Genomic DNA, 24,592 nt, shown 5'->3' on the forward strand with positions numbered 1-24,592 from the left:
TAAAGTTAAAAAATCTGACAAATGACTTCAGAATTCCTGAGGCCGTTATATTTTAAAGAGTTAGTCACAGAACTATCAGAATCTTTCCATTTAGTTTTAAAGCTACTGCAAGGAACAAAATCAAATATGAAGCATGAGAAGATCATGACTTAGTAACTTCACTTACACGAGCAATACAATAATCCTTGGGATTTTCCTTCTCCAGCCCGTATTTTTCCAGTGCTTCAATAACTGCAAAGTCTGCAGTATCCGTAGTGGACAGCAGGATTGTCTTGTACGGTATATTTGGTTTTAAACTGTCTGCATAAATTCTCAGTGTCCCACCTTGGAAATAAAATTTAATTAACAATGTTACCAGAGAATAAAAGAACAGACGTTCAGCCATTCATTATATTTCTAACAGAATATAAGAACGAACCCCTTCAGAAATCATTTAGTCAATCCACAAATACAAGAAAAGTTACATAACATCCCTGAAATAAATTTGTCTCCGCCACTGGCAAAAACCTCCAGTGATGCTTTCCTAATTTCTCTAAGCAAGTCTTTTCCCTAGTACTTCACCATTCTTAATATTACCTGATGTTAAAATGACTGGATGAAGAACTGACAAGTTTGTGCCCCTCTCTTTAAAATGCCCACTTAAGATTTCCCTTAGGTGATGTTTTCTACACCTCTTAACTCTCTCTTCACTACTCTTCCACGAACAGAATACATCATTTAAGGTTTTATTAGTACTAACATTGCTTCATTTATTCATTTAACATTAATATTTATACAACTACTGTGATCTTTATCCCCACTCTGAAGAATGTGAAATACTTGATTGTTGATATTCACAAGATCTACCAGAATCCTTTGTGCAGACCTGAACAATGACTCCTTGTCATCTTGTATTTGTGCTACTGAGGGCATTTTTACATTCAGGTCGTTCAGCTTGTTCTTAGCAAAGTGAATTACATTTGTTTCAGAAAACTTCCTCAGTTTGTCAGCTTAGTAAGTCTAATTCTGTCCTTCCATCTTCCCCAGTTCAGCACTGTCAGGAAGATCAATGAGCATATTCTCTCAATTCAATTTGCCCATCACTGAAAGCTTTGACTCACACTTGACACAGAACACACTTCTTTGGAACGTGACCTCTACAAATCCTTCATTCAGTTACATCAAGTATAAATTAGCCATGAAGTACAAAAAAAAATGTTGGAGAAAGCAGAAGTTAAGTCAAATTTACAAGAGTTGCTGGCCTTAAAAATACTCTCCCTGTGAACAGTTTACTGTTTACAACTTAACCAGGAGAAATCCAAGTACCCGAGTCTGGTCTGCCATCAGAACTGCGGAATTCCTGCATCCTCTTCTCTAGTTTTTGCTGTCGCCGCCGTTTCATAACCACCTCGGGATTGGATATTGTGCGAGTGAAGCTGGTCTCAGGCATATCTTTGTAAACCTCAGCTGCAAGGCGAGAATTCTCACTGCCAAGTTAATTTAAACAAAAAGAAAAAAAAAGTGTCATTGAAAGCTTAAAATACATATATCCTTATCTCTTTAGAAAGGTTAAAAGGTAAGTCGAGTCCATACACAGAGGAGATGAATTAAGTTATTGTAAGATGGCTTCTATATGAACTTCACTTTTGCTAGGATTAACGCTGTTCATAAACAATGCCCACCTGAAATAGACAACAACTAAAGTATTGATGACTGCTGGTTATCCAAAGGGGAAAAAAGGGGAAAAAAAAATTTAAAAAAATAAAAGTGTTTTGTCTCTTTGGGGGCAGGGAAAGAAGGCATTAAAGAAACTTTACCTTATACTGCTAACTTTATTCTCATATGCAATGTTGCAAATCATGTGGAAGCAGAGTTACCATGTACCTGCAGCTCATGCTTTTGCTAATGCACCTAAATACAATTCTATTTTAATTTAAAAAATTAAGATCAAGCAAAGTAATAGCACAGAATACTGGAAAGATGATGCTGACATCTGAAGAACACTGCAAGCATATCCATGAAGAGCAATACTAGACATATGAAAAACAGTCACGAAATAAAAAAAAAAAAAAAAGGAAAAAGAAAAATCAAGCTGAGCAACTAAATGCTCTTGTATTTCAAGTAGTCAACTAATCTCTTTCATCTCTGAGAATCTGTTATCAATTAGTAAGTTTTCATCATTAATTTTGTTTCTGGGTATGTTAAAAATCCACCATTAAGGACTTTTTTTTCTGGGGTATTATATATGCAACATACAGAATCCAGTACAGAAACACAGTTTAGTTTAAAGTAGGCTTTTCTCAGCCTTCTAGTTCTACATAGAGTTATTCACGCCTGACTCTTGTGCTCCAGTTTTCTGCACAAGGATGATGTATGTCCTACTCTGTCTCAACAACTAAGGCCCAGCAGATTTGGGAGCAAGAGCTGAAGACCACAGAAGACCAGCTACCAAAATAGGTCTCACTGAAAAAGAGACTGACTCAGGTAAGTCAAATGCAAACACCTACACATACTAATTTTTCTGGCAAAAGACGAAACAATCAAACATAGGGAAGAGAAATACACCCATTCTAGAGTAAATGCTCAAAAATAAACGTAGTGCAGAAAGTCCATGTCAGCAAGCATGTGTCAATTTCTGTACAAGAGGTGGAAAAAAGTATTTCATGGTTTAAAAACAAACCTTGGGGCAAAATGTACATATAAACCACAGAAATTGTTGTCAAATATTTTGGCTTATGAACATATTGCAGCCATGTTCTACCTTCTTAAAGTACATCATTGTCAACAACTCAGTTTTGAAAGAAACAACAACTTATTTGGTAGGGAGGGGGAATCCTTTAAAGTAAGATGTAGGTTATATGGACTGATTGAAGTTTAACACACTTACATATCATCCCCATGAAGAAGTCTATCATCTTTATCTGATGCTTGTCGCAACGCCTCTTTTTCACGTCTCTTTTTTTCTTTTTTTTCTTTTTTTGAGAGTGTTCGTTTGAAATTCTGAATTACTCCCTCTTTTTCTTGTTTTTCAGGGCCATTACTCTGAGCCTTCTGAAAGAAATGAGTTTAAAACAACGATCAGTTTTAGTCTAATGAAGAGTTAGGATTGGTTTTAACTTTCCAGATAAATCTGATTAAGACAGTATTACTAAAAGAAAAACAACATTCCAGGCAAAAAATACTGCATTACACATGGATGGGACTAATACTCTCTGGAATAGCACAGAAGGCAAAAATAATTTCATATTCCAAAGCAGGCATGAACTGGATGAGCACCTTGTAGTCAAGAAAGCAAAAAAACTATAGAATTTTGCTGGCATGATGCCTACTATTTACTTGGCCTCAAAGATTAATTGAAGACTGCAAAACAAATTTCTGCCTCCCAGTAAAAATACTTTGCAAAACAACACTGCACTTAATCTATTTTCAAGATAACTGTGTTGGACCATCTGATACAAATAAACTGCAGAGGGAAAAACATTACAGAGAACATTTCCTCTATGGTGTCTTTTACAGAGTTGTCCTTCCAGTGCTCTCTTCCCTAATTCCTGCTCCTTCCATACTCAAGACACCTGTAATCCTAGGCTCATTTGCCTTCTGTAGAGAAAATAACAGAAGACAAGAAAAAGAAGATACAGGTCTTTTTGCTTCTATCAGGAAGTGAAGAATACCAAGAAGGAAGATTGAATATTGCTTAATTCAATGAATAGGAACAGCAAGTCTGGTAGACATAGTACAAGACATCATTAATTTTCCCTCCCCACCTCTGAAATGGATGTACCCTGTAGTCAAAAGTGTAGTAAAAGTGTAAGACTAGCTCATGCACCTATAGCCAAAGCACCTTTAAAATTAACAAGCTCTAATTCAAGGAGAAAAATAAATATATGCTCTTGTCTGAAGACAGCCCACACTGAACAGCATGTTTTCCATAGCTAGAAGCATCAGATACATACATATATATATAATTATATGACTTCAGGAGCTAAAGTCTGATCTAATTTAATGTTTAAATGACTGATATTAAAAAAAAAGCTTTTGTACAGCTGATGTTCACATATCAGCATTTGCAAGGAAACATTTGAAAGGGAAAAAAAGACCAAACACAACCACCACCTCCCCAAAAGGAAACAGGGTCGCATCAGTTCTGTTAAGAAACAGAATGTTACCTAGGGAGGTAACAATTTTTAATTAACTCCCTCTGGCATCCCTTTTTAAAGGCTCTGTAAGAGGTCTTAGGTGTTTGACATCATACTAGTTGTGGAAACATTTAATTCATCATATTAGAACAAAGCAACCTCTAAGTTCTCTGGGCATTACATGCCACAGTACTAGACAGCTTCATAGATCAAAGAATCACAAGCCATCAGAAAGATCACGAAAATGCTGTGCTGCGAAGATGCATTTTAATTATTTTAAAAAGACTTGCTCCAGATATCAAAGGTCGTTATCAGCAGTTGTTTTCAGGAATTAGAAAAATAGAAATTATATTTTGCTATATAAAGTCCCACACATTTCAAAACTGCCGTTACAACCAGTACACTACTTTTTAAAGACTCACCTTTGGAGGAAGCGTATCATTTTCATTCTTGAGAACAAATCTTCCCTCTCGATCATCTTTGTTCCAGTTTAATTGTACAACAAGAGGCTTCTCATCTACATCTAATCTTCTTTCTTCTTCAAAAAAATGAAAAGCAGTAAGTTACTTGGCACCTCAAGAGTCAAGATATTTAGAAATAAGTTATGCTCTTAAGAAAACAAAAGGTTTGCTGAAAAGTTAATATTTACCTGTTAAGTATAGGGACAGAAAGCCGGGGGAAATAGAAATACATGTCCCCTTTATAGCAACCAGCCCAAATGTATTCTCTTCATCTACACAAGCTAAAGTACTCATAATACAGTCTTGCATACATACAGACTGGAAACACGAGATTATCACTCAGGAAGAGAAGTTACATCTTGAGTTAGGCTGTTTCAAACTTTGTAATTTCCCAAGACTTCCAAATACTCATTTTCCTGATTTTAAATTTAACTACTCTGGTTCTGGCCTAAGAACTATTGTTCTGGAAAGACTGCAGAAAAATAAACCAGATTATGAAATAACTAATAATAAAAAAAATCCACTACGGACATACTAGACAAAATTTCATTTAGTGTATTCAGTGTATTATAACTATTTTAAGTATATGAAAAAATCCTACAGAGCGGTTAAAAAAAAATAAATTAAACAAGTCTTGCCATTTTATCTTCCTTCTAGAAGCAGGAGACAGTACATATACCTAGTAAGACAATGATGTCTTTGCAGTGACATTTCATTTAATGAGAAACACTCCTATTGTATGAGGTGCCTCTCTTACAAGCCACATTTTAAACATCAGCAATTTGCTCTGCAAAGGAAATAATTTAATTTTGACTACAGGTCCTGTAGTCAACATTTTTAGCTACATCCAGTAGCTAACATTTTTAAAGAAAGCTAAAGCAGAAAAAAAACCATATTCTTCAGTGCTTAAAATCAGTGATGGCACATGCACTTTTCCCTAATCCCATATAATTCATATCAAGTCATTATTCATAGATCATGAAAAGCGACACATATCCCAATAAATTTCCATTCTCTATCTCAAATTAAATTATCTTCAATCTTTCAAAAGCAGAATTTAAGGTAGCTAAACCACTTGTGTAAGCTTTCAAAGCACACAAAAAAAACCCCAAAACAAATCACGACAAAAAGCTGGTTTCCCCTATTCCTGTCTCCACCACCACCACAGGCAATATCCCCTTCCAACCTGAAGCTTTCTACTGGGGAGGCACAAATGCTAGTAGCATGAAAAGGCTATTTAGATCTCCAAGTTCTTCACAAGTAACATGAAAGGAACTGTTTAATAAACACAGTAGCTTCAAACAATACTATGTTGAACTTCCCACAGTTAGTAGTAAAGGAACAGGGGTTATAAGGCATGTTACCTATCTAAGGCCCACAACATCAAGAACTGAGGATGTACTCTTTAAGTGCTCCAATTTAACACTCCTATTCTCCCACTATAAATTTAGCCTTTACCTGTTAGTCCTAAAAATAGCAACTCTCTCACAAATGTAAACAAATTAACAGGATGTAAAGTACAGCATTTAATAGATCATAATCAAAACTTACATAAACTGCAGGCCTGATATATGTACTTACATTTTGAAATACCACTCCCTCAAGTAGCAATTAGTAGCAACGTACTTAGCAACAAAACACCCAAGTTTTATGCAGTTCAGAAGGTGGGGGCAAACCTAAAGATATTTTGGCTGAGGGTGGACGGGAAGGTGGTGTGGATGCAGGAAAGACTTCGTGAATAAATACTAACCTCCGCTGACGTGCACTTCATAAAGTGAGTATTTAGGGGATGACAACATTCGCATGTCTGGTCGAAACTTCTCTGCAAGAGTTTCTATCACATCTTGAGTTGTGGCAGTACTAGAGACACGGATACATTTTGTTGCGAAATTTCCAGCTGCTTTGTCTTGGAAGTAGAATCTCATTACTCCATGAAACTCCAGATCCTGTAAAGAAATAAAAATACAACTCTTAGTGTTGGCCAACAGTTATAAGGTTCAGAGTTCTTTTATTATCAGTTACAAATACATCATGAAATATAAGACATCAAAACTATGATTCTATGGAATACCGCACTGGCAGTACTGAAGGCAGTACTAACTAGGAGACCATAAACAAGGATGTTCTGTAAGAAGAAATTAAAGTTATCTACATTACTGAAAATGTTTAAAACTTGAATCTTTAAATATTCAAATTTACAGCTATTATCAGGTTTACTTGAAGGAAAAGTAATAATTTTTTAAATTTTTTTTTAAGCCCCAGAAAGATGTCTTGAGACTGCTCTCAGTATATTTTGTTACCCAGAGCAGGCCCCTGTATGCCATGTCTCTAAGTGCACTGGCTAAATGTTCTCAAGGAACAGTAAGATGTCTCAAAGAGAACAGCATTCTGTCACAGCAGTCCTAAACATCATGTTTTCTCTCCTCTTCCTCCCCCTTCATGCTCTACTCTTTCTTATGTTGGCATCTGTTTGTCCCAGAAACAGTCTGTTGAGGAAGCTAAATAATTTGATTTGTTTCATTTCATATTTTCAGAAACGTTAGTCTTCGGTACAGCTCCCTAAACACTCTGTGAGGGAAGAAAAGCTTCAGTACCAACACAAGGTGAAGGGGAGGGAAGGAAGGACTGCAACTGTTGACCAAGTGCCTACACCACGACTGCAACATTGATCTGTTCCAACTGTTGGAAATTCAGAGTCCTGTCCTCCGCTCCAGCCTACCGAACTGCAGGAGGACACTGGCTGCTCAGGCAGCTCCATTACTGGTCTGTTCAACAACTCCAAATGCAAATTTTAGTTCCCAAGCGGTCTCCACCTGGCCGACTCTCACCCCTTGCCTAAATCCCAGCACTCATGGACAATCAAGAAGATTCAAGTGCCCTAGTTGACATTGGCAAGTTTACTCTGCAGTTTAATAGTCACTGCTCCCATCTTCACTTTTCAGAGGCTTTGAAATGGATATACCCTCAGGTGTCGAGCGTAGTGGTAGATTTCATGCCAAGTACAGCCCTTTCCAGTGCTACGTCTGATCACACAAAACATCACAACATTTCTTTGAACAGCAAAACACATGAGATGTTTATTGAAGCTACTCATCATTCAGAAAAAAACCCACCAACTTTTATAAACTATAGTAAGACAAATATATCAGCCACCTAGATATGCACAGAAGCAATCACTGTTCTTCCCAGGGTGCTCCCCAGCCCATGCCAATATAGCAGTCAAATGTAAATGTACCATGAACCTAGACAATGGTCGATTTTGTTTTATTCTCTGTTGTTATCCTAACAATTTACAGAATTTATCTTTCTGAGCCTAAATTGCTGTTCCCACAGAACTATCTATTGTAATCCCAAACCAGTGTTCCTTCCTGCAAGGAGTCACATGTTCCACATGCCTCACTTCAGCTTAACTGCCACCTCCTCATCCACTCTGGACTTAACTGCAATTATTCAAAAGCATCCAATCCACTTCATTTCTTAACTCTAATTATTGACTAATTATCCACACGAGGACTTACCCCTCTCATGCAGAAGGCTACCAAATGACTTCTGGAAATCCTACCTACCATAGCAAGTTGGAACTTCCTTACATGTACTCTTGCTAACTCCAAGTGAGCTCCAGCACGTTTAAGGCACAACTTTTTTTTTTTTCACATAGCTCTGTTGACTTTTCCACCATCTATTATAGTTACCACATTGTCCATGAACTCTGTACATTACTGTAGTTTCTAATCAGCACAGACAACATCCTGAGTAAACATCCTTTTCATACCGGTCTCACACTGTATTTATATCCAATGATCTAAAGGTGTCTAGCTAAACGGGTCATTACCAGTTAGTACAATTACTTCACTTTCTATAGAGTTATCGGATGAGCATTTTCTGATTCTAGCAACTTGCTTTCATATTGTCCATTTGTTTTCTAAACTCTTAATAAATGCTGATTTGAGAGAGAGCTCCTCTGAGGAGTTATGCATAAAAGGTTCTTAGCAGGGCAACCTTTCCAACATTTTCAACAATCAACACAGGTACAAAGAAAAGGCTTTCTGCTATTGCCTGATCTTCTGAAAATTTCTTTTAGAAAGTGATAGTCTCATGGCCCTATGGCTTGTGGTAGTTTTGCTACTACTAATATGCTGAAAGACAGTTATTAGTGAAGACTTTTCAAAATTTACTCATCAAAATCTTTCATTCTATCTTATGCTTTTATATTTTACTTGCCATATTTGATATCCTTACAGTTTTCCTAATTTGGATACCACTTCAGCTTTCTAATAACTATCTTTGCCTGATGTTCAGCCATGCCAGCTTCCTTTCACACTTCCCTTGATAGCTGGCATGCTTTCGGTCTGTACCTCCAGCATGGCATCTTTAATTCTCGGCAGGTGGTTAAGTACTTTGCTATTACTCTCCTCTTTTAGCTTTAACAAGCTTCCCTAGTGCAGCTATACTGTATTTCCAATTGAGTTGGAAAATTTTGCAGTTCCTGCAAGAAAAATGAATGTAAGCATGTTATGATCTCCAGTACAGAGAGCCTTCCTGCAGTTAATATTGTGAGCCACATCCCACACACTCTTTTGTACTCACTTAAATGGTTGCCTCTTCTGTATATACTCCTTAACCATGATGCTTCACAAAACAGCCATGACTATTTTTATGACCAACTTAGGCTTTTGACCCACTTTTTTGGTGGTTGCAAAAGATGGTAACATATGAGCTTTCTGCAGAAGTGTCATGAAGCATAATCCTACCGTATTTGTAACATTTCCATTTACACAAGGTTTTCGCTACCACCATCATATGAAGCAAGAATTGAGATCATGAGCACACTGCAAATCTCTTTTTTCAGTAGTTAAGTATTATGTGAGATCCTGTACACAGATAAAGTTCCAGTTGATTTTTAATTTTTTTTTTTTTTTTTTTAAGGAGAGGAGATTACTGAGAACACAGTCCACTGTCCATTAGCCATACTTTTAAGCCTATAGATTTAATTAATTCTCTACAACAACATAGCAGTACTGGCAGAGATTCAAAAGCAAAGTGCAACATAGATCCATTCAGAGAACATCCAGAAAACAGTTCAAGAAGCCCTCTAAACTGCCACGGGTTTATTATTTAAAGGTTTATTGCTAAAACTTAATTCTACTTCCAGACACTAACAAAGCAGAGAGGTGACAAAACTGCACTGTGAATAAGACATGGCATTAGTACAAAGCCAGTTTTGTTTTCTTTTTAGAAAAGAAAGTAATGTGTTCCTCTGAAAAACTGTCACTTGAGTTTTATTTCACTGTTTTGACAATCTGGATGTGAAAACAACTGAATGCATTGACCACTGGCTGTCCATTTCCCCCCCATCCTCTTCTATGGCAGCTTCTCATTCTGTATTCCCACAGTCCATGGCCCCCCCAGCTCAATTTTCCAAAGTTCTGCATTTTAAAAAAGGGAAAAAAAAAAAAAAAAAAAAAAAAAAAAAAAAAAAAAAAAAAAAAAAAAAAAAAAAAAAAAAAAAAAAAAAAAAAAAAAAAAAAAAAAAAAAAAGAAAAAGACAGACGGCAAAACTGCATCCCAGTGCTCTACCACTTCCCACTGTAAAGGTCCAGTTACTGAAGAAGAAACATAAAATTAAGTCCCAAACTGCTTTGGGTGTTGCAAGAGTATTACAGTATTTAAATAAAAGTGTTCACTGATGTAGAAGTCACATCACCCCCACCCTCTCCAGTCTTCATCACTATTATATACAATACGTGTATCTGTATATAAATACATATGTATATACATGCATCCAGTTCAAGACACATTTAACTTTCTGGCCGTGTGCTCAGCCGATCAATAACAAAACACACAAAGAGACCAACGCCACCACCCACATCAACACAACTAAATTCCTGCTCTCCACTCTAACTTTGCATTAAAGCCTTTATTTTTGACTGGTACATTCACCCTCAAACTTGCTCACTTCTGGATGTCTTTGTCAAGTCTGCCAGGTAGGTTCACTGCAGTTTGTAACACGGACTTGTGTCAAGAGAAGAGGCTAAAGAATAAAAATCACTTGTCCTAAATCAAATAGATATATAAATATCTGTTAATGTTACCTAACATACACTTCAAGTGGAGGAATCTCCCCAAAACATTTACAAGTCTCTTAAAACCCTCTTTCTCTAAAGATAAGAACCGCCATTTGTAAATTTCCAAAACAAAGTGAAAATGGTTTCTGCATTTCAGAAGTGCCTAATTACATAAGTGTATGAAAGCTCTTTTAGGTTCCTCCTGGGAGTTTATACGCATCATAAGCAATTTCAGCTTTCTCATCTAATCACATTAGATATTTTATGTATCTGCCGTGCAAGTCCATCGCTCCTTAGGAAGGAACATGACGATACAGACTAGTCTTTGGCTACACAAGTGCAGTCAACTTTCAAAAAAATTTAATTTAGATCAAGACTGCAAAATACAATTTTTTAAAGCACCTAGGAAAAGTCATCTACTTTTAAGCCTTTCAAATCATAAGTAATATTTTCTTTAAATATAAAGCCTAATTATTCTTTTTTATCACTACCAGAAAAACTTATACAAAAGTATATCCTACTCAAAAAAACTCATGTGATAAAAAAAGTGCCAGTTAGCCAGTTTTTCTTGGTTTTACAAACAAAAGTAAGTTGTATCACTTCATTAGTCACGGAAAAAGAAATTATAAAAGTGCTTCAACTAATTAGTTATGACATTTTTGCATAAAGTCAAGGATAGGCAGTAACTGCTTCAAAACCAACAGGTTAAATTTTTCAAAAGTATGTCTTCAATATATTGTGTTTTTCAATACTTCAGTATTTTTCAAAAGTATGTCGGACACACTAGAGTATCAGAATGGCACACTCAAAACAACAACTTTCACAATAGCAAAAGAATTCAGAATTCCACAAAATCTTGTGAAAAGCTTTGATGAAACATTCTTAGAAAACATCTGCGTGTTCAGTGCTATCGCCTTCCTCTGACATCCTCCTCGATGACCTCAGACCATCATCAACTGAAAGAGAGCACTACAAAAGCAGGAAGCAAACAAACTTGAATACATAACAGAGTCTCACAGATCCCTTAAGTCACATTTAAAACTGAAAAAGTGACATACAAGTTTTCAAATCAGCCATCATCAAAGGTTTCAGTGAAGCTTTAGCAAAGGGATTCCTGTTTCTCAAAATGGATTGTTTGATCTTTAAATCTAGCTCCCAGTTACTCACTTTCAAGGAGGCATTTCTGCTTTAAAGCAGTAATCAGTAATAATCAAGATAATCACTCATTTGAAGTTATGTTATACAGAAATGCAAACAAGTAAGAGAGGCAGAGAAAAGCATCTCAAGCTTCGGTCTCCGATTACAGAGGCTGGTTACACACACACAGGAGAAGTATTAACAGTTATGGAAGACCGAGGTATTTAATACTTCACTTCTTTGAAAATGCTTACAAAAAACAGCTCCTTTTTGCTTCCAATCATCCCATTCTTTTTACGCAAGGAGAACATAGTTAAGAATGAACATGAAAAAGAAGTAGAAATAAAAAGAATATACTTTAAGTGAGGTATGGAAAAAGTCTACAACGTGACACAATGGGATTTGTAAGAGGGAAACCTGGACTTCCTGAAGAATCAAACAGAGGCTGCTGCAAACAAAGCAGTAATATCCAGCAGCAGTAATCCATAGCCATGCTCACGTACAAGAAAGGAAACCCCTCCTTTAGAGTGTCAGAGGAGGTAAGGAGGGAGTATTATCCCAGTATGTAGGACACAGCAATGAATGAGAAGATCAGGATCACTATTCCCACAGGCCAAGCAAAGAATACTTGTCCGCTTTTAAACAACCATCCCACCAACATCAATCACAAAGCAATATGTACTTCAATAATTAAGGATATTACACACTATTCCTTTTGTAAACTATTCAATCTCTTGAGCACTAGGCAATGTACAAGTTTTTCTTCAGAAATCCTCATCTGTAACCCCTCCAAGAGCCGATCTTTGATCTCTTTTAGCTGCATTGATAACACTGTTTGCCTTGCAAGCAGCATTCTGCATGACTGCATCTAGAAAATACCAAAAACCAGCATGAAGAACGTCACATCTTTCTTCCTGCTCTATTCAAATTCTACGGGCAAAAAAACCTACAGACCACAAACTCCTAACTAAGCTGTGATTATTATTCAGGTGCATGTACTTGTTGCTCAGGAGTTTTGCTAATAGAATATAAATCACAAGAAATCCCCAATCCACAATGCAACAATTAGAGTTAGAGCAAATACAAGTTGCTTTCAAATGAACTGGGGTCAGAATATTGATATAACAGGTCAGCATAACAACAGTACTATCACTGCAAGATATTCTGAAGCATTCGCCTAATGCCTTTGTACCTGACCCATTGTCACTCTGCAGAGTAAAATGGAATTGCTTCCTTTGCCTCTCCACAAGCCATAAGTATGAACAAATCCAAGCAATTCTAATGAATATATGAACATTTTAAAAAATGATTCCTACAAGATTTTAAAACCCAAGCATATCAAATGACTAGGGGAGTAAGCATTGAAAATACATGAGAGGTCAAGTTTCTAGCATATACTCATAGGAGCGAATTCTCAACTTGAAACTAAAGGACAGACAGTATTTTCATATACAGGCTCTACAGCCAACTATCAATAGTCTTAAAAAAAAAATAAATCCTGTTAACTGTTATAAACTGTTTTCCACATAGTAGAGATAAGCAATGTTCTTGCTAAGCTACAGTTTTTCAGATACTTTCAAAAAGTGCAGCTTCAAGATTAATGAAAGAATACCCTAAATGGTTCCAAGAGAAGAGAGGAAGAACAATACAGATGAAAAAACAGTTCCTATAAAAATAATTTTCATCAGTTTCACTTCCTCTTCCAAACTTTTGACACCTGGATCAACAAAGACTTTCCACTACAGAATGACTCACTCTGTCACAACAATTTACTCACACCATAACGTTCACAGCAGCAGGATCAACAGCTGAGCTTTCCATCAGTATTATCAATGACCCACAACACAACGAGGATAACTAAATTAAATCCCCTTTTTATTTTCCTGAAGAAAACCACATATTAGGAACCAGCCCCACTACAATATGAAAAACAGCCTCAATAACAAAAGAGGTGTTATATTTTTATAAGATACACGTAACACAATGAAGTCAATACAAAACCCACTGCAGTTTATGACAAATGTTACACAAATAAAATCTTAAAGTAAGGCCAAAATTCATGTTTATACATTAAATTAACACATACCCTAAAACAGGATTGACTTTTATAAATGCAGCTTGAATGCCTGTGTGAACCTTGAATCATCACCAATACGAGTACTATTAAATACAAGTATACAAGAAGTATACTACTGTACACTGCATATGCATTCTACTTCCCATTACCTATCTGCCCACGTAGCAAGAATGATTAATATAACAATTCTTGGGATGAAACAAAATTTACTGTACTCTTGAATAATTTCCTGGCAAGTTACACTTTGCAGTTCAAAACATTAAGCTTCAGAACAGACCCATCTACATGAGATAGATGAACCAGAGTATTTCCTACCTACTTCAAAATGAAAAAAAAAAAAAAAATTATTTTTAGAATCGCATTTTGCCAAAGCCACCAGACTCAGTATATAACCATCAATCATGCTTCATTCTGAAAACACTTAAGTTTTCATAATCTTCTACAAAAAGGCATTGTTATACAGGAAACATGAAGTGTCTTCAACCAAGATTTATGACACCAGAAGCAGTTACCATTAAAAATAAATAAAAATCTGCCAAGGGTGCTCCCCAAAAGCATTACAGACTTAACTTTCTAACCCTAATTTTCAAACCTACATTAAATGATCAGCAAACTCTTAACAGCACTTGCAACACACAGCAACCATCTGCCACCTGCAGGATATTTTTTGTTAAACTGCAGTAGACAGCATCATTTAACCTTTCACAATTAACCACAGGAAACATAGATAGTTCTTACAATACAAAACCTACAGCAGTTAACTGAAAAACAAAAATATTTGCAAGAATGAGCACTACCAACAGTTCTGTAACTATTCAAACATTCATTAAACTAGATTGCTTAAACTCAAAATGCAACAGATTAAATCATAGCCCCTAATTAAATCAGACCCCCCTTTATAAGCCCTCCTTATAAGCCATTCAGTGACTCTTCCCTATAGCACAGGGCTGAGGATCTGGTAGTCATTATCAATAGTTACTTTGAAAAGATGCCCTAAAAATGTAAAAAATAATAACATATATATGTATTATTTGGAAAATTGTTTTAAGGAGGTGATGGGGGGGAAGGGAGCAAGAAATGTAATTGGCACGTGTTTTGTCTATCAAAATACCCCGAATATCTCTAATAACAAAACAGAGATATAGAGTACAATCACATTTGAAACCAGGTAAAAAGCCAGTCAAAACAAAAATAAAGCTTACTTTTGAATTAGTCCTAACTTATTTAAAAGCAAAAGTAACAAATAGCAAGGTCTCACATATACATTGATTACCGTTCTACTATTTACCTACAACCCATCACCGTTGCAGATCTAAGAATCAAATGCTTATAAACAACTCCAGAAAGCTTAGAGACTACAAATTCAAAGTACAGACAATCCACCATAGCTTCTTTCAGACACATCTTTTAAACAGATCTATTTAATCTGAATTCTTCATATTACTTACTGTATTAAAGATTGTTCCATTTGAATAGTCCGATTTGGAGGAAAATGAACAATTTATTACATACACCTCAAACCAGAACACAACAGGAAAACTGTAAGGGGGAGAATGAAAGTTCACGCACTGGAAGTCTGATTTTCCATTGGCACACTTGCCAACAACCTGCAGACCTGCAACCCTGAATAAATACAGGAGCATCTTCACGCATCAATCAGACCACAAAAATGATTGCCCTTACTCATCACTTTAACCTTAAAAGTGCAGCGCAGAGTCACTTTAAAATAACAAAAACTCCAGCTGCTGCAGAAAGCCCTTCCTCATACCTAGACGCTTATTCCCACCTCCTCCCTTACGCCAGGCACCAGCATCCTGCAGCTGTACAGCAACATGAATCACATTAACTAGCGCAGAAGTCTGATTTTTTCCCCCTCCTCCACCCAGTGTGGAGGAAACCATCAGTGCTAGCAGCTGGATTGAACTGCCCTTCTGCTGGTACCTTGTATTAACTTGAAGGAACCACGAAACAGCAACCTCTGCCAAGCTAGAGTCTTTATTCCCACCTTTACACTGGCATCAGCACATACCAGACCCTGCACAGAGACTTTCCAGCATTTATAAGCCAGGGGGTACTTCTTTTTATGTTTGTTTCAGGCTACACTGGCGTGGCACGGTGAGAAGTCTCTGCACGGGTCAGAGAAGCAGCAGAGCAAAGAAGGGAGCAGAAAGGTGGCATCCAGCAGCTCATCTATCCAACCTCATCTCTGACTGCTCTCGCTTTCACACCTGCTCAGCAGCCTGCTATCATCCCCATCGGAGTGTCTGGTTCACTTGACAGCATCCAGGCAACACTTAATTGTATTTGTGTTTCCTCATACAATGTTTATACATTTTTGAAGGAACAGTTAAGAGTATAACAGCTCAGCAATAAGGTGTTCCTAAGTATGGTGACAATCCCACTTTCAAAGGGGAATTTTAAAGCTAGAGGCAGACAAGTTTTCAAAGGAACATTTGAATGTTTCATGTAAAAAGTGAAGATCTTTTTCAAGAAAAACGCAGTCCTAGCTCATCTACACAGCGGCATCATCACCAAAAAGAAAGCTCTTGAGGATGCTGACACTGATAAGGTGGAACTGCGTCCTAGCAGAGACTGACAGTCCTGAGGAGCTAAGTGGAAATTGTGGCCTGATAACAGAAATGGTGAATCTCTCAAATATTTTAAAGACTCATTCCACAAATGCATGACATTTAGAAAAGTACACAAATTTTTTAAACCGCAAACTGAAATTTAGAATACCACAGTCTTAAGGGCATTTCCAGAACAGGCATACTGCAGGAGCTGTTGGATACTGGAGTTACATGATAAATTCTCTACAATTTAAAAAGATCAAACTGCTTCCTGTATAATTAAACTTTAGTAGAGAAACTTATCATTAAGAATAATGTTACATCTATAAGAAATGATACTACTGGTAGTTTTTAAATTAATCAGTGAAACTGGTAAAAACCGGAGAGAGAATTTTCACCTCAAGAAGCCCACACCACAGACTCTCTCTTCATAGTGGAAACTACATCTGCTGTCTTGGCTGTATCTGATCACTTACTGCAGCAACTTCACATTCCTTACATGGGCTGAAGGTTCAATCTAACAACCAACGGACAAATTAAAAATCATATTTAACATGTTGGTCCCCACCAACAGGCTGACACCAACCACTAACGCAGAGCAGTTCAGAAAATACCTCACTTCAACTACCTGGCATCCACCTGACACAGTATTTGTTTTTATTTGCTCTCAGTATACCCCGTATCCTGGAAATACAGGAAATAAACTCTCATTGCATGAGAAGTGTGATAGCAGCAATCCTTTAAATAAACAGCTGTCTGAATTAATTTCTTGCAACCAGCACTGCATTTTTACCATTTTAGTATCAGGCTTTAGTATGATGCAACACGGTATCTAAAGAAACCATCAAAATAGGGTTATTTTTACATAACACAACAAGGGGTCATATCATATTTATTTTTCTGCTGACACAGCCAGGAAAAACTGGTCCAGCTTCTACTCTGAGATGATAAACTTGACTGTGTTACACTGGCTTCTCCCTGCTGGGGGATGAGCTGGAATCTGCACCAGAGAGGGTTAAAGCCAGGCAGTTACAGTGACTGAACTAGAGAAAGTCGGGTGCTATCTGATACTCTGCCTGCAAGTGCTCTGGCAACCGGGCTAATTAGTCAGGAGTTTAAAGTAGGAATGCTAACAAGCCTAATAGGAAACAAGCACCTGATTCTCCTGGAGCAGACAAACTGCAGCAGGGAATCTACTTGAAAAACAACAAAAAACAAAAAACCCACAACTGAAGACTTTACTCCCCGCCCAGGAAATAAATCAAATTAAAAAAAGAGAAAAATCAAAACCTCATACAACACTAAAATGCACTTAGACCCTTAACACAAAATCTATTTTTGACGAAACCCAGTTCCCAAACGTCCTGCTCTATCCTCTGAAACGGGGCAGACCAACTTTTAAAATGTTTTTAAAGGAGCAAAGCATTCACTTCTTTTCTGGAAGGCTTTAGGGTCGCTATGAACAATACATACATGAAAAAACCCGACAGAAAACATAAGAGGATGCCGTGTGGCAAAACGCAAAATAGGCAGGCTGACAAGAGATTATTGTGCATGTAAATTTGGGAAGGAAGGGGTCCCAAACGCAGAAAAACCTCTCAATCAGTGTTCTCTTGTTTACAGCACTGTTGAGAGCTCGCTGCCAAATCGACATTGCTAAAGGTTTTACAGCAGGTCAAGACCTTGCCAAAAAGCAATGTGATAGCGCAGGAATTGCACCGGTCTGTTGCCAGCTTCATTAACCTTATTACTCGTTTTACTACCTCAAGAGACGCTAATGTGCAACATTTAAATTTGTTCCAGTTGCACAATTATCGTCACACTGTCTTGAAATTCAGTCTACAATCATTAAATTCATACATTCCAGATCACATTGATTCAAATCCAACATTTGACTGGATTTCAAAAAGTTGTTTTCCAAGTAAATTAGGTTAGTCAAGCAGGTTTGAAGGAATAATACCATTTCAAAATGTAGCTTTAACCACAATGTTATTATAACAAATACTATGGAAATAGGGGGAAGGACCTCTTTTTGAACTATTATGATTTTCCCTTCTCTATCTGAAATACTTACCTTCCCCTTTTAAGAACAAAACAACCATACTTCAGGCTACATAATCATCAACATCTACAGCATTAGTTGGGAAAAAAAAAAAACCCAAACCCAAAGTCTGCACTGTTGAATGAAATTTAGTGAAATCAGCTGTGTCATAGCCAAAGATGCACAACACAACCAAAGAGCTTCATCTTGAGCACACACACACGAAAAGCTTAAGACATCCTTCTAGTTACTCCTACCATACAGCCAGGAACAGGATATTCATTCACTCCAGATACAACCAAACAGGTAGCCAAATTTACACATGAAAACACCACACACTTTAAACCATGATTAGGAGCATTAACTGTAGCTTTTCTGAGTATTTAAAAGTAATATTCATGGGGTCCATGTTGCAACTTTCAAACAGGAGTGAGAGTCCCAATAAGTGGGTTTTTTTGAATGGTGTCACTCAAAAAACTCTTCAAGGAATTAACCATTTTGAATGACTTGCTTATTTGTTTATTTAAGAGAATCAGGTCATTTCATAAAATCTACGAAGCAGCTTACTAATGCTGCTAGTTATTTTCATGTTGTTTGACAGGACTACCATGAGTACAGATAGATTGGAAGAAAATCTTTACAGTAGTTGTAATACTTCTATAAAATTTAGCTGCTGATAGTCTTCTCTCTGCAAATCCTACTTAATCCTGTTGTATAATCTTTGGCAACAAATTTCATCAAGCTCTGCACTTGGTGAATGACATTCAGCTTCAGTTAGATGCATTTAAAAACAACTGCTGACAAGTTAAAAAAGGGCTTTCTCTGCAGTAACACCATCTAGAGTATCTTCAGACCAACAGTGATTTTGCACTTACTGTTTTGTGAAGCTTTCTTTTGACTACTTTCATACTACTAATTCCTCCTTTCTAACACAAAAGCTAGTTCAAAGTAGTCCTAAACATATAAACATATTTCTGACTAAGGTACTTGCACAACCAAAATATTGCTTTGGTTCTGATTTTACTCCCTCACTACTCTATTTACTTTTAGATTTGAAACAGAAGATACCAACTATCAACATAACAAATCACTTTAATGCTTTGTACCTGAGCTGGCAGCCTTCTTCTAGTGCAGAAGTGTTTTCCCTTCCAACTATCTACCAGTTTCCTTTTCTCCGAGGGGGTTCCACACTTGCTCCCATCTACAATAGTGTCTATTTTGCCAAACTGGAAGCAAGTACATTGGCTGAAAGGTCTTGCTCTGTAAACAAGTTCATTTAAGAAGATCTCTATACCTGAATGCTGTGTTCTTTTATGTATCCTCCACATTATTATCACCACCACAGAACATGGAATGTACTACTCATATCGACCTAGAAATAAATTCCTTGAAAATTCCCAATTGCTGATTCCTGGCAAGTTACATCAAGAGAAAAATTATTCCATGTGTCCTGTTGGTCCGTGGCAGTGAGGCAGCTTATGACATTAAGCTAATTCAATGGCAACTAGCGTTTACATTTGAAGGGGCTTTCCCTCTCCTTACCTACCCCCCTCCAGCTACATGTCATTTTGATTTCTTCAACACAAGCATTCAGGTGAACTCTAATGAGCTAGTGCAGAGACAAAGCCCAAGAAGAATTAATCCTAGTCCCCCAGCTTTCTTAAGAACTTCACCATGGAGTCACCATGCCAGCATAAAGGAGGGATTAATAAAAATGCTCAATTGAAGAAGGGGTGAGGGGAGCACTCTTTTGCTGCTAGAAAGCCATTTTACTAGCTTAAATTATAAATATGATATCTCACTCTCATACTTTTCCCCTGTGTAGCTATTGGCACTCAAAATAAAATCAGGAACAATAGTTTACAGAAGCAAGGAACACCTCCGCAGATCCAGAACCCCAACCAATCAGGAGTATCTCCGAGTACTTTAACAGCACCTCGCAGCGCTAAACTGGTTATCTATGGGAATTCAGGTATTTCATCATCCCTGTCTAAACATCTATTTCATTTGTCTAAGGCTCAACAAACAAAACATTAGGAAAGTAATACAGTATTCAAAACTCAGTATAAAAGGTCTAAGAAAGACTATTAAAATAAAGTTAGGCTATATTTCAGTTAATGAATCATTAAACTGAGAGCAGAAGTAATATTTTTGTTGACAATACTAGAGGACATAGCATCTAATGTCTAAGAGTAGAACTGTATAAAAATAAATACAGTTTTTTATTATTTCAACTAGAAGTAACTAAATAATGACTGACGTTACCAAATACCAAGGTGATGTTATTTTCTACTGGAAATAATGTTTTCCCCAAAATGTCAGGAGCCACTGAGCATGGAGTACATTAGAGCTACAATCAGCAGCTGCTAACAGCTGCCTTCGAAATGTCTTTCATGTCCTGGGCATAAAATGACAATACTGACAAGGGTTTGGTTGAAGCAGGAATAACACAAACGGTAGAGGAATTGCTCAGCGGGGCCAAGAGACCTTCTGTTAAACACTAAATCAGATGTTGTCTCAGATGTTGTCCACACAGAAACACTGGCAGGGCTTTATAGTCCTGAGAGTCTCCAGTGTCCTGCAGAGATCACAGTAGCATCATTTCAACAAAACAGGCCAGAGGACGAAAGTAAGCAAAGTCAGTCCAGAGATAGGGTGAGTTAAATGTGTTTAAAGCAGCTAAACTAAACCTGCTAAAAGTAACATTTAATTGTGCCATCAAACAGTCATTAAAACAAAGCAGCATTCAAAAGCACCTCATACCTATGGGAGCAAACAGCTACTGTCTTTTTAGAACTGCAGTATTTCACTATGGCCACTGTATTTTCTCCTTCCCTCCTCCTGCTCCGGAGTCTCTCATTCCATGCTCAGGACAACAATGCAAACGCAGCGACTGTGAGTAATCGCCAATGCTATTCCCGATAGAGGAAACAGCAGTTGACCACTTGATTACATAGGAAGCTCCTCATTTCCTTTGCAGTTCTCTTCATAATAGCATAAATAATCCAGAAAAAGGTATCATGAGGTACAAGCATAATAACCAATTTTAGCAACTTTTTGTCAAAAGGAATTCGGTCAGAAATCACCATTAACTTTTCAGACAATGGAGCTGAGATATATCCCTAAGTTAAAAAAAAAGTTTGAGTTACTATTTCATATTTGTTGATCTTAACCTCAAAATATTTGAAAGGGCGAGTCTCTAATTAGATTAAGTGTTCTGTGCAAGACTATTCCGGTTTTATGAAAAATTTCTATTTCCAAATAGCAGCAAGGCAGCTCTTTTCCCACTCATGAACACGAATATTTCATTACTTCTTTAAAATCCTCTAAAGCACCTGGGACTATTATTTTGTTGCAATACCAGGTAAAATAGGAGTCTGGCTTCACTTTTTGTCATGATGAGCAGCTGAAAGATAAGTATGGGATTGATTCAGTTGATTACGTGCTCAAAATTTAAAGTAGCCACAGTCACTTGCTCGCTTCTCATTTAAGAATGAGAACAAATCTACTCCAACGGATCAGCAACTAAATCAATACTTCCCCATTACTTCGTAGCAGCTTGCTCCTCCCTTCACAAAGGGTTGCCACCAGCTGCTTACAGAGGAGCGAGGAAGTTTCGGAGGGCAGGTCGGTCAGATCACCAGTTACCAGACTGGGTGCGTGGAGTTGGGAGGAGACAGGAACAACATAAAGACAACTGAAAAGCTGAATGCTTAATCATCACATAAGCATCCTCCACATACACTGCTTTCTTCCTCACTCTTCCTATCCGCCCCGGTCTGGAATAATGCACTTAAAAATAAACAGTACACCTCTGTATTTGTACATTGCTTAGATTGGGCAGCAGCTTCATTCCTAAAATTGAGAGAGCAGATGGTTATAGATCTTGCAGAATACAACTCAGTAGCTCCTTCAAGAGTTTGTTCATTCAACATTAAGGCTTCATATTGTCATAACGTAGGCAGTTTCTCTCCACTGTACTCTGCTGCGGCTCTCTTCAGCTTCCATTTATTAAAGGAGACTCCTGGAAGAATATTTTTCTTGAGGAACTCCAGACTGTGACTTGTGAAATTCTGGAACAAACCAGTCCCGACCAACTCACTTCCCAAAGTGCACAATAAACCTTTTTAACCATGTATTTTAGGTGGAAATCAAAGAACAAACATCTGGACCCAGGGGTTTATCAACTGAAGTGGTAACTTAGCTACCTAAGATAGAGTAGCAAGTTCGCATCAAAATAGATTCCAACAAACTTGCAGAAAAGGCAATGTAAAGCTTTGTTTAAATTTAGTATCAACATATTAAATTTAATGTTGAGATTTTGCTTGCTTGGCTTATTTCGGTTTTAATTCCTGCTATGTTAATACTGGCCTTGGAACATTTACAGAAGTAACAGATTAATACTACCCAAGATTCAAAGTAGCAATTTAAATTTTAATGCTAAAAATGCACCATTGAAGCGATAAATGGTAATATTAAACATCTGTGGCCAGATGAGATTATAGTCTACTTTCAAACTAGTACTTCAGCATTTCTTCCACCAAATGTTACACTAGCAGCATAGCTGTATTTCCATGCAATTGACATAATCTCCATATCTAACAAACTATATCAGATATTTTGAAGTTCTGATACCATGAAAAAAGACCCTTCTGTGGTTAAAATTAATGTGTCATAGATAAAACTTTTTGTTTCTAAACATCACAAGAGCAGGATACATTCAGCAGCTACCACTTGCCTCAAGCAACGTGTGCTGGTTTTTAAGACATTTTTTTAGGCATCACACAGTGACCCATATCACAACAGCAGCATTCAAAACACAAAGAACGTAAGGTTCCATGCGAAGAACTAGTCAACACACTGTACTGCACAAAATACAGTATTATAAAGCTAATAATAATGGGGAGTGAAAGCAAATATTATTCACAATAGACTCATATCAACAAAAATAATGCAGCGTAACTCATTCACTGCAAGTATCTATTCCAGTAACTGATACTAGCGTGTGATCCAGAGAAGGAAGAAACAAAAGAGCAGAAAACAGCAATAAAACAGAGTGGAATTTAGACAACTTTTGATCACTTCTTGTCCTCCAGTATTAGGACCTCATCTAGCCTCCCCCTGCAATTTATCATATGAGCAATGTACGTTCCTTCAATGTATGCTTAAGTCAAAGGACACATAAAGCGATCCTGAAACATTAAGGTACCTTCAGTCATAAAAGTTGGGTAGGACAGGGTTAGAAGAATACTGTGCTCAACTTCAAAAAGGATCCAAGCATTTCAGTATTCAAAGCACTCAAGCACATGCCTAAATGTTTTGCCAAAGGAAGTTCTACAAGGTGGGGTTTAGGTTTTTTGTTGTTTTGTAGGTTGTTTTTTTTTTATTTCTTTGGGTTTTGTTTGGGATTTTGAGTGGTTTTTTTTAATTCCCTGGAATTCAAGAAGTCCTGCCCCTGAAAGGAATGTCTTGCAACAACATAGGCTCAAGAATGACTGGCTGAGGAGCAGCTCTGCTAAAAAGGACCTGGGGATCTTGGTGGACAGCAAGCTGAAGATGATCCAGAAGCATGCCCCGACAGCAAAGGTGGTCAACATCATCCTGAGCTGCATTAATAGAAGAAATAAAGGCTTTAGATCCAAGTAAAAAGATTATCTTCCTCTACCCATCAGTCCAGTTCAGGGCTGCCCGTAGAGGAAGAACAGAGATAAACTGAAGCTTGGCAGAGGGCCACAAGACAGTCAAGAGGCTGGAGAACATCTTAAGATATAAGAAAAACTTTTTCACCATTAGGACAGTCAAGCAGTGGAGGAGGGTGCCCAGAGAAGTTGTGCAGAACATGGTGCCTTGAGGTTTTCAAGGCCTTACTAAGTAAAGCCCTGAGGGGCCTCAGGGCTGACCTTGCTTTGAGCATGAGGTTGGACTAGGAATCTCCTGAATTCTCTTCCAAACTAAAGTATCCATCCAAAGGACAGGTTAATTGATTTTCCGAGATTTTTTTCCTACAGAAAACACTAATTATTACACCAGCCAGGCAGTCAGATATCCTTAGTTTATACAAGTTAACCTCCAAACACAGAATAATAGAGGGTGAGACCAGCAGGAGAGCTCTGATACCAAGAGTCT

The 24,592-nt window shown here is 37.3% G+C and overlaps 1 protein-coding gene across 16 annotated transcripts in view; it reads right to left on the bottom strand.

The window, feature by feature from the left end:
- The window catches only part of MLLT4 (myeloid/lymphoid or mixed-lineage leukemia; translocated to, 4), a 92,678-nt gene extending 86,154 nt beyond the window's left edge, over nucleotides 1–6,524 (bottom strand). For 13 of the 16 annotated variants that reach the window (XM_014950759.1, XM_014950758.1, XM_014950762.1 and 10 more), the window contains exons 1-5: nucleotides 6,327–6,524; nucleotides 4,538–4,653; nucleotides 2,867–3,030; nucleotides 1,306–1,466; nucleotides 167–324 (exon numbers count right to left, since the gene is read on the bottom strand). In XM_014950759.1, the coding sequence (XP_014806245.1) occupies nucleotides 167–324; nucleotides 1,306–1,466; nucleotides 2,867–3,030; nucleotides 4,538–4,653; nucleotides 6,327–6,501 (774 nt within the window). In that variant the 5' untranslated portion in view covers nucleotides 6,502–6,524. The remainder of the gene's footprint in view (nucleotides 1–166; nucleotides 325–1,305; nucleotides 1,467–2,866; nucleotides 3,031–4,537; nucleotides 4,654–6,326) is intronic. The other 3 variants (XM_014950769.1, XM_014950765.1, XM_014950766.1) reach the window with 1 other exon arrangement.
- Between the last annotated feature and the right edge of the window lie 18,068 nt (nucleotides 6,525–24,592).

The sequence above is a fragment of the Calidris pugnax genome, unplaced genomic scaffold, assembly GCF_001431845.1.
Source record: "Calidris pugnax isolate Ruff unplaced genomic scaffold, ASM143184v1 scaffold24, whole genome shotgun sequence".
In the NCBI taxonomy this organism is placed as follows: domain Eukaryota; kingdom Metazoa; phylum Chordata; class Aves; order Charadriiformes; family Scolopacidae; genus Calidris; species Calidris pugnax.